This window comes from Microtus ochrogaster, chromosome 16, assembly GCF_000317375.1.
Source record: "Microtus ochrogaster isolate Prairie Vole_2 chromosome 16, MicOch1.0, whole genome shotgun sequence".
NCBI lineage: Eukaryota > Metazoa > Chordata > Mammalia > Rodentia > Cricetidae > Microtus > Microtus ochrogaster.
The window spans coordinates 22,053,219-22,064,527 of NC_022018.1; the positions used below are offsets into that span (position 1 = coordinate 22,053,219).

The window sequence follows — 11,309 nt, forward strand, 5'->3', positions numbered from 1 at the left end:
AGGCAGGCATCCTGGTGCATATATAATGCCAGCACTGGGAAGGCAGAGGCAAGCAGATTCCTAGACCTCACTGGCCAGCCAGCCTAGCTGAATCAGGGAGCTCCAGGCCACTGAGACCAAGTTTCAAAATAATGTGGAGAGTAGTAGAGGAAGACATCAACATCCACTTACACATACCCACAATTGTATAATTGTATTTTCAGATGTGCAGACACATGAATATATGTACATATACACAACACACATACACATACGCAAAGACTGTGTGTTAATAGGTCAGCTATCAAGGTAGTTAATTTCTCCTTGGAAAGATACATAGGGGGAGGGATGTTTCTACTAATTTCCAAGTTAATAACCACTCCAGAACTTCATTACACACATCAAAAGATCGTGTGTGTGTGTGTGTGTGTGTGTGTGTGTGTGTGTGTGTGTGCCACCACTTCTGACTAATAACCCTTATTGTGTTGCCGTGTGTTGTGTGTTATCTTCACAGCTACATGAGTATCGTGGAGTCTCTCCCAACCTACGGTGTCCACTATTATGCAGTGAAGGTAAGTGAACTCTTTGGCTGAAGTCTGCCCATGCTGTCCTGGAAAAGCAAGCAAGCAGACAGAAAATTTTCTTGTCTTTTAGTTTTAAGATTTGGAGGGGAATGGGAGTTGATGGAGGTTGGCTTGGTCAAAAGATTGCTTTCGAGGGGAAATTGAGCAACTGAATTTTATCCCTAGGGTACTAACACTTTGATAGAGTAACTCTCCAATACTCTTTTTTTTTTTCTTTTGTGAAGTAATGTAATAAATCTCTACTTCCTTTCGGTCTCAGAGGAATCCTGGGAAATCAGGGTTTTGGGGCCTCTCACTAGAAAGGCTCCATCAAATATAAGGAACTAGGAAAAACCAAACACTTGTGGCAGAATGTCATATTATCTCTTGGGGTCTGATGCCACATGGTCTGCTTTCCAAGGAGAACTGGACCCATTAAAAGGATCTGAGACTGTGTTCTTGAATGTGGTATTGTCAAATCCAATGTGTCACTAGCTTCTGTCTAAACTTATTAAGCTCCACCCACTCTGCACCACACTGCCATCTCTTTCTGACAGCATAGATAAAGATGTCCCCTTTCTCAAGCCCAAGTTACAGTGTTGAGAGCAGGGCGACCTGGCCTCTGTGCGCTTGTTCTGTTCCAGATAAAGAATGTGAATCCCCTCAGAGGTCCAGCCCCCTCACTAATGTTGTGAAGGAAGATGTGGCCACTGACCCCCAAATAAAGTACAAGTAGTCATGAAAAGGGGCTCAGAATCCCTCTGTGCCAGTGTTTAACACTCTGACTTCACAGTGGCATGGAGTTTCCTCTTGTTTTATTCAGCAAAATCAGTGCCATGCATAGGCACCTCCCAGAGACAGCAGCAAACGATCAACATATGGTATTATACTACATGTACCTGTCTGTCTGTCTGTCCATCTGTCCACACCCATATATTCATATATCTTCCTAACATGCACAAGGCTCTGAGTGCAACCCTCCATGCTGTAAATAAATAAATAAGCAAATAAATAAATGATTTTTTAGTGGAGTGGGGTAGTTCAGTGGTAGAGTCTACATTTAACACCCATGAGGCCATGAGTTCAATCTCCAACACCAACAGAAAAACTTGTAAAGAAATCATATACTCCTGGAGCTTTACATGATCCTTTTTCCCCCACGTTCATTTCTTTGGTCTTTAATATGTCCTCTCACCTTGAAATAATTCATTCCTGCAAACGTTCACAGACCGCCATACTGATCTTGAGTCTCCGGGACTCTTGTGATGAAGACATCAATTAGGTCATTCATGCATGTGAAAATTAGTACAAATCTGTGGATAGGCTGCTTGCTGTGCCCAGGGTAAAGTCCTAGCCTTTGGGAGCATGTGGGAACTCCTCAGAATTGTCCTCAAAGGAGCCCCACTTTCACTCAGGTGATAAGGAGTCTTATAAACAGAGGGGCCCAGGGTTTGTAATCCAGTCCTAATGATGTTCTGGCTTCAGTTTTGCTAAATGAGTCCTAAAAGTCTTCATCCAGCTGCCCTCCTGGGTGAGCAGGGCATCATGGTGGCACCCCTTAGTCTGTGCTGCCACCAGTTCAGTGTGGCTGGGAAGGTTTAACTTCCATTAAAGTTTGAGCCCTTGGCTTCAATATCTTTGCCCTTCAAAGGAAAGAAGTCTCTCCATGGTCTCCTGGGTTCTCTCTGGATCTGACAGTCAGTGGCAGTTTCTTTGATCAGAAAGCCGTTCATTTTCTTTAAAATATGATATCTATTTCATGTTTTTCTGTATGGCGAGTGAGAGACTCAGCCTGGCTTTTGGGGTCAGGGGATAGGGGACTTGCACTTGTTCATTAAAAGGTGAAGATGGAGGCTGGGGAGATGCTCAGTTGGTAAAGTATTATGTAAGCCTTAGGACCTGAGTTCAGATCCCCAGCACTCAAGTAAAATTTCCAGGGCTAGTAAGGCAGAAATGGGGATTGGGGGGATAGAGCTCTCAGAGCAACCAGTGCTAGCCACTCAGTGAGCTCAAGATTCAGTGAAAGAACCTATCTCAAAAAAATACAAGGTGGAAAGAGAGTGGGGGCGGGGATGGGAGAGATAACTGATGTCAGCCTCTGGTCTTCTCATGTAAGTCCATGTGTGTGTATGCACACACAGGAAGAGGTGTGCATGCTTCCACCAAACAAGTAAACAAGTAAGACAGGGAGCAATACAGGTGCCATGGTTGTGGTTCTTCTTGGAAACAGAGCCAATTGCCCAACTCAGGCGTGGTCCCCAGCGCTGTTCACATAAGACATCCACGATGGGTACATCTGGTAAGATATTAAGTAGAGAGGGCTTCCTTCCACTCCAGAGACACTGTCTTTTCCCTGTCATCAGCTGAGAAATCTCCTGGTCTGTATTTATCTTCTCCAGCCCCTTGTTGACCTCTCTTCCCTTTGACATCCTAGGATAAGCAGGGGATACCGTGGTGGCTGGGACTCAGCTACAAAGGAATCTTCCAGTATGACCACCATGATAAAGTGAAGCCAAGGAAGGTAAGGGTGCCTCTTCTGTGGGCTTGAGGACTTTATTTGAGAGAGGAGTGGGGTGGATGCTAAGGAACATTGCAGAGGCTGAGGGCTCACCAATCCCTTGTGTGTGTGTGTGTGTGTGTGTGTGTGTGTGTGTGTGTGTGTGTGTGTGACTCCACAGTGATCTTGTCTAAGTTTCCTGGGTAAATATTTTCTCTCCCAGTCTCTAAGGAAACAGAGTGCTATAATTACTTAAGGTAGGGTGTTTGCCTCCATCCTCCAAGAGCAGATGGGCAAACAGGCTCTGAGGAACTGTCATGTATGTTCTTTCTCTTGAGGGCGGGGCTACATGTTTTGGCAAAATGAAGGAACATTGTCTCCTGAGGCCAATCTGAGTTCTCCATGATGTTTTTTTTTTTTTTTTTTTTTTTGGAATAAGGCCATAGGTCAAGGAGAGACAAAAAATATAAAGAGTTAGAAAAAGTTCTGAAAGTCTGGCAAATACCTTTATGGCATCATAGGAGTGAACAGAGACTAGAGTCATCTGTCCCAGAGAAAGGGAGTCCAGTCACTGAAAACACAAATGTGTTTGTTTTTGCTTGCAAAATGTTTTTCAAACAAGAACAAATTGAAAACTTAAATGGAAAAATACTTTTGGGGTGAGAATGTACTGTTGGTCCATTATTCCTTCACAGACTGCTGCCCAAGCTGTTATCTCCGTGACCAGGATAGAAACCCACCAATTACATCTGGGCTGACCACACTCTATGCACATCTGGGTTGACCACACTCTATGCACATCTGGGCCGACCACACTCTATGCACATCTGAGTTGACCAAACTCTATGCACATCTGGACTGGCCACACTCTAAGCACACCTGGCCTGACCATACTCTATTCACACCTGGGCTGATCATACTCTATGCACACCTGGACTGATCATACTCAATGAATACCTGGGCTGACTACACTCTATGCACATCTGGACTGACCATACTCTATGCACCCCTGGGCTGACCACACTCTGTGCACACCTGGGCTGACCACTCTCTATGTACACCTAGGCTGAAAGTCTACGAAGTAAACATCTGTTCTCTTAGTCCCCTTCTTCATTAAATTGGTAGTGGGAAAATGGCCCTGTCCTAGGAAGAATTTTCACTCAATTGGTCAGGAAATCATTTCACTTCTAAATAAATGTCATGAACAAATGATGGGGGTGTAGTCCTCTGGGAACGGTGCGGCAAGAACCTGCCTCTTTGGGGGAGTGTGCTGCTTTGTGTGGCAAGCTTCAAAACTTCCCTGTTTCCCATTTACACAGAAGAAGCGGATAGTGCCCCATGTTCCTGCTTTAACCCTCTTAATTTTATGGCTGTAGACCTGCACCTCTTCCTGGCTGCGTCTGTTCCCCCTGGTCCTTTTCTCCATCTGGCCTTTCTAATTCTTTAGTTCCCTCTTCACTTCCTTCATCTCTTTTACATCACCACTTGTCTCTTCCCAACCAGCCCAACTGAGTTTTTTTCTCCTTGCAAATGACAAACACACTCCCAACACCTTTCATAAAGTCCTGGTCACAATGTGTGCAGCTCTGCCTTGCCCTCCTCGGAAGGGGAAAGCTGGGGAACAACATAGCTCAGGACATTCACAGTAGTGGGCCTGATACCAGGGAGCTGTAGAGAGCAGGTACTTAGGTATTCAGCTGGAGCTTCAGAGTGTCAAGAACTTCCAAAGCATAAGTGAACCAAGGCCAGTGTGACTAACTGGGGCCACAGCAGGGTTCAGTCTTCCCCCCTAAGCTCTGTGAAAGGCTGGCCAACAGTACTGAAACTTCTGTCCACTGTATTCCTATGTAGGTGTTTTTTCTTGATTTCTCTTAAGTATAATTCTAATGAAAGTAATAATATAGCACTTGGTTATATATCAAACCCAAGAGAACCACATAACATAAATTAATCACTCCTAGTTAGACCTGAGTTTGGCTTCTAGTGCTCACAGAAAAATCTTTTAAAAAAGAAAAGGAAATAGTATCAACAGAGAAGGAAGGACAACAGCTGGACCCCAGAAAAGTCACCAGCACATGAGTGAAAATTTTCAGTTCTTCAACATAGAAATCCCTGGGAGACAGCCAGACGCTGCCTGTACGGGCTTGTGTAGAGTTTGGGGGTCCTTGGGAAATGAATGCACCAGCTGAATATAAAGTTAGGAACAATCCTTCCAAACCCCCATCAGGCCAAGTGATGCTTCTGCTCCATTAGCTTTGAGGGGTCTATGTGTCAGTCAAGATGCTAATGGGGCTTTAAAGGCAAAACTGAAGAGTGAAAGGAAGCTACAGTTATGAAATCCCGGCTGCTGGAAGACTTGGGGAGGAGTCCTTTATCTCAGAACCCGACATCATTAGCATCACAAACCCCGTTTTGTTGCGTGTAGGACTCAGGAGAAGCTCTGCGCAGCTTAAGCACAGGAACATGTGTGAAAGGAGGCACACACTCCTGACTGCGAGTTATCCCTGCAGGCTTGCATATGAGGCAGCCCAAGTCCCTCCTTGGTACCTCCAGACCAAGATCTTAACCTCCTCTGTGTGTCAGAAACTCCAGGAAGAGGTTGGAACCCACAGCCTCTTTCCAGGGTCCACCTTGTCTCTCTGACTCTCTGCTATGAGTGCAGGAAGTATTACGAGGCTATCCACATGGGTCTGGAGGTTGGCACTGTCCCTCATAGCCATCTGTGCTTCCTACACTCAGACTTGGGAAAAGTTGGCCAGGTAGAGCGGGCATGGCTGCGTGGTCCTGGGTACTGAGAGCCGGAGGGTTCCCAAGCACAGAGGATGAACAAGTTGCACGCAAGGGATGTCCTCCAGGTGGTAGCATGCCCTCCTGGCACTGAGACCAGGTACATCTCCAGCAACTTAAGCCTCTACGGATGCTCAGGAGATGATCCGTGCCCAGATCTAAGTCCCTGGAGGCATCTGTGGCAACAGCTGCCTCTCATGCCCAGGCAGCTCTTCCCACCGGCAGCAAGCAGAGGCCCTCCCTGACACTCTGACCCACTTACGGCAGCTCTGGCACATGGTACCATAGTCCTAAGAGCTGAGGCCGTGGTAAGGCTGAGCACTCCTGCTTCCTCTGAAGGACTAAGGCTTGTCCTCTGTTATGCCACCAAGTGTTCCCATAGGGCTTATCAAAAATGTCTCCCCAGGTCCCTAAGTGTCCAGAGCTGGTGACCATCTCAAACCAGAAAGGACAATAACTTGGTCCTGGTTCTCTGGATGAGATGCCGCTTGCCACTCTAGTTTCGGGATCTTCCATCTATCACCGAGTCCCGCTCTGAATGGCTCTGGAAAGGTGGTGTGTAAAGTGAGGTGCCTCTGAGCTTAAGTAGCAGAAGGAATCATGCTTCCAGCTAATAATGCCACACAGTGCACTACCTAGGTCTCTCCAGCAAGCACAGCTCTCCATACAAGCTATGAACTTCATTTCAAACCATTTTTCAAAAAGCCCCATGATAGGAAGAGGCCTGTAACTCCAGGTTGCTATGCTATAGACAGTTACAGGTCATCCGGGGCCATATAGTAAGGTCCTGTCTCAAAAAGACATGGAAAACAGACCAAAGGAGAGGCAGGTGTATCTCTGTGAGTATGAGGCCAGTCTGGTCTACAGGGCAAGTTCCAGGACAGTCAAGGCTGTTATACAAAGAAACCTTGTCTAGGAAAAAAAAAAAAAAAAGGTAAAAAGTAAATTTAAAGCAAAACAAAAACTTAGGTTTCTTTTCTTGCTTTTTTCCTCCCCTCAGAGCATGTTTTGTCAGAGAGAACAGACATGTGGGGACTTTTTTAAAAGTCCTTTTTAAAAACTTTGTTTCTATCTTTTGAGTGTGTTCAGAAGAATTCAGACGTTCTCAGTGAAAAGAACCAGGGGCTGGAGCCTGGAGGCAGGAACAGAAAAGGAGGTTGTGGGTGAACATTGCTGACTTGCTCTCCATAGCTTGCTCACCCTGCTTTCTTACACAGCCCAGGACCACCCGCCCAAGATGGCACAGCCCGCCATGGGCTGGGGCCTCCTATATTTATCAACAAGATGCCCTACAATCTTGCCTATAGGCAGTCTGATGGAGGCCTTTTCTCCTTGGAACTTCCATCTTCCCAAATAAGCCTAGTTTAACCAGCACAGATGCCAGGACAGAAGACTATTCCTCCAAATGCCCCAAAGTAGCAACAAGCAGGGTTTTTAAATGAATGAGATCTGTCAGGGGTGCACATTCCCCCACTGTGATGCTCCTTGTTTGTATTCACGATAGCTTCTGAGAATCCATTATAATATGTTGTATGAGCCGTTAGAGAACCCTCCATCCACTCTCAGGAAATAACTGCTTGCATCCTTCATCCAGTGAAGTTTTCCCTCTTACCCCCAGCCTACCTCCCAGATTCTCAGCTCCTGAGAGTTCTCACAGACCACACACGGCTTAGAATCATCCCTTTAGCTATTGTTACACTCTTCTTTTCTTGCCAATGGGCAGTAATTCTGTTAATCTTTATGTATCTTAATATAGAATCAGAGGAAGGAATCTATCTCTCTCTCCCTCCCTCTCTCTCTTACACACACACACACACACACACACACACACTCACACACTTTTGTCTTGGTTTATCCATGAATAATGAATGAGAAGATCATGGTGGCCGAGGGAGAAAACTCCTGCCTCTCCATAGGCTTCATACCAGTTGTCAGCCTTCAACATGTGTGCACACATGTGTGTCGAAATAACTCACTGCCTAGATGCTCGTTTCCTAAATTAGAGTCTTCTTGGACTCTGGGGTTAATGATGGGTGTTTGGGCCCTTGGAGTCAACCTCGGGTTACCTCTTAGTTTGCATTTGTGGTCTGCCATTGAGACTTAGGACAAAACCCAAAAACTGCCTCACAGCAGTGACATTGGCTGTCCTACCCATTCTGCAGATTGTGCTAGTACAAGCAAGAGTATTTTACCTCTTTCCTGAAGGTGTGGAAATGCAAACTAAATGTCCTATATTGGGAGGCCTCGTTGATTCAGCCTGACAGAACCAGGTTCTCGTGGCTCATAAGTAGGGCTCCCTCTACAGGGGAGGTCCCCACATTCCTTAGATCAAAGCCTGAGGAAATAACAGCTGCTTTAATCTCTGTGACCATCAGCCCCTTCTCATCACCCCAGTCATGGGAGTGTGGGTGGCGACACTAATGGCTCAACTTCATGACCCATCCCAGGATTCTGTGTGAAATTCTTCTGGTCCGCAACCTTCATTCAGACCTGTGGGCAGAGTGACCAGTCTCACTTCTGGCCATCAGAAGGCACAATAAAGAAAACAGGAAATGCTGACTCAGTGGGCCTTTGAGAAAGTTAGACCAGCTTGAAATCTGTGACTCACAAGGACTTCCCCACAGAAGTAGTGTAGTATTCAATATCCATAAATCGGCACTCATTCTCCTCTCCCAAGCTAGTCTGTATTGAAGGAAAGCTATCCTTTGGGAAGCACTGTCGAGTCGGGCCTGCTTACATATTCAGCAGGCAGCATTTACTTATTTATTTGATGTGCACTTAGGGGGGCTTTTATGTGTGCTTAGATACACAATTAGGAGCACTTCAGGGTCCTTTCTGAGGCATTAGGAAAAGGAACCACAGTAATTGGCCGGCCTGTGAGCAGCGAGTGTGGCTTCCTGATTCCTGAGAGGATTTCAGAGACAGGGGCAGTGGCTCCAGAATTTGATGCATTCCTGTCACATCCCCCAGATGAGTAAAGATTTTGTTTTTTAATTCTATGAGATGAGGAGACAGGAAGGGAAAATAATATTTACAGGAACTATTCCATTAACTATGAGCTAACTCCCAGAGGCATGGCCCCGCTCAATTACTCAGTGCGATAAGAACGCTATGCCTTGCTGACTTGGTCCAGCTTCTGTTTGGGCACCTTTGACTCATTTGCTGGCTGGAGAGCCCTCTGACTTGCCTGCCTCTGGCTGGGTGCCTTGCTTCTTCCAGCTTGTCTGTTCTGCTTGGAAACCACACCCTCTGTACATGCCAGAGGAAAGGCTACTTAATGTGTTTAGCATTCTTAGCATTTCGCGGCCTTTGTTCCCTCGCGGTACCGGATCAAAGAGCCACCTCTTAGCAGTCCTTCAGAGCACAGTGTGCGATGAGTGGACCTGCAGAGGTTCAGGGCCTGTGGGTGACAGGGCCTTGCAGTGGGTCAGCAAAGAGACCTAGCCTTAAAGCTGGGGAGCAGATCCTCAAGGGGGGATATTGGGAAGAAACATAAGAAGTTACCAGGATGACTCCCCAATCCAAGCATGATGGATTCTGCCTGTAACCTCAGCATTTGGGAAGCTGAAACCTGGCGTTCCAGACCAGCCTTGGCAGTATAGCAAGACCATGCCTCAATCAAGGACTGAAATGTAGCTCAGCAATTGTGTGCTTGTCTGGCATGCCCCCCCCCACAGTGCTTTGTAAACCAGTGACTCTATATCCACTCAGAGCTCCAAAGTAAACGGTGGGAATTTGGATGCTGCTTGTTCGCTTCTGGTATGGGGGCTGGAGGACTACGCCACTTGTAGCCTCTCTGCTCTCTTTCTGTCTGCGAGAAGGAGACTGAAGGGCACAGACAGAACGGCTGTAACTTAGTTTTCTCCCCTTTGAGTAAGTTCACTCCTCCAGGATGAGAGAGCATCTGCCCTTGATGTAGCAAATATCATTACCGTCTCTTTTACACTGAGCTAGAGAGGCAGACCGAAGTGCAAACAATGTCCCTTTGTTAGGAGGAGGTTTCTTCCTTGGTTATTGAGTCTGGGAACCCAGGGTCCCTCTGTTCCCACAAGTTCCTGGGGAGACCATTCTGAGCGTGCCAGACTTCCAAGGGCACCAGGTCATATTCCAGTCTTTTCTGGGAATCTCATATTCCTATCAGACTGCCACCTTTGTCTTTGAATAGGGGGAAAAAATTAACACTGTGTCACACAGGTGGATGGTTCTATTTTGTGTTTGTTTGTTTGTTTGTTTGTTTGGAGATAACATCTCACTAGATATCCCAGGCTGGACTTGAACTCACTGTGTAAATCAGGCTAGCCTCCAATTCTGAATCATCCAGTCTCACCCTCCCAATTAGCTGTGATTACATGCTTATGCCTCCACATCTAGATGTGTGTGTGAGTGTGTGTGTACATGCATGTATCTGTGTGTGTGTGTCACGCTGCGCACACACGTCAGAGGACATGCCTTGGTGTCACTCCTTAGGTTCTTATTCTTTTGAGGCAGAGTCCCTTAGTGACCCAGAATTCCCCACACAAGCTAAAGCCTGACTGCTTTGACTCCACAGTGCCGACATAAGTGTGCACTACACTGCCACACCTTGATGTTTTTCCCCACATGGGTTCTGGGGAGCAGACTCAGGCCCTCGTGTTTGCAAGGCAAGCACTTTGGCAACTGAGCTATCTCCCCAAACTGAGAACGCCAGCTTCTAGACAGAACGATCCCATGTCTATCTTTAACTCTTCTCCATGTGAACCAGTGCCCAAGCCAGATCTGATCAGACGGCCAGGGCAGTTTCTCCCTAGGCTTCATTGTCTTCCAAGTCCAATGTCTAGTCTCCTGGACATCTTTTCCTCCCTGGCCCTATACAGTGCATGCACCAACCCTGAGAAAGGCCACATAAATAGCCACATTGATGGTGTGGACAGTAGCGGTCAAATGGGACATCGGGTATTTATAACATTCGAATAAACACCCAGCCAGACAGCATAGCAGCGCCCTTGAGACTGACTGGCTTCTGAGGAACTCTGCAGACAGATCCCCACTACTCTCGGAGCTCCATTGACCCTGGATGCAATTTGAAGGAGCAAATCAAAACCAAATGCTGTAGTCGGATCCCAGATCGTTGCAGGGGAGCATTCAGTAGCCCCACTCATGCCAAAAGAACCACAAACCCGTAGTAGCTTCTGAACTGACTTTGTCTTTCTGGCTTCAAAACCAGTGACTTTTCATGGAGCAACAAGGACATCACACCCACAAGGGCACAGCTCTTTTATCTTACACCATTGCTTTGTGTGTTTTTCCTTGCCCCTTGACAAAACCACAGGCCGTCTCAGGCTCTTCTGACCATCCCCACACAGTCAAAGTCACTTAGCCCCTTTAAACAGCAAAACAAGCTTCTGTTAAGACGGTGGGACTGGAGAGATGGCCCTGTGGTTAAGAGTGCTTGCTGCTCTTGCCGAGGACCAAAGTTCATTCCCAGAACCTATGTCGGGTGTCTC

General features: G+C 46.7%; 1 protein-coding gene across 6 annotated transcripts in view; it reads left to right on the forward strand.

Moving 5' to 3' along the window:
* Frmd4a (FERM domain containing 4A) overlaps window positions 1–11,309 on the forward strand; it is a 592,091-nt gene that overhangs the window by 513,451 nt on the left and 67,331 nt on the right. For all 6 annotated transcript variants that reach the window (XM_026782982.1, XM_026782981.1, XM_026782984.1 and 3 more), the window contains 2 exons: window positions 494–551; window positions 2,977–3,063. In XM_026782982.1, coding sequence (XP_026638783.1) covers window positions 494–551; window positions 2,977–3,063 — 145 coding nt within the window. The remainder of the gene's footprint in view (window positions 1–493; window positions 552–2,976; window positions 3,064–11,309) is intronic.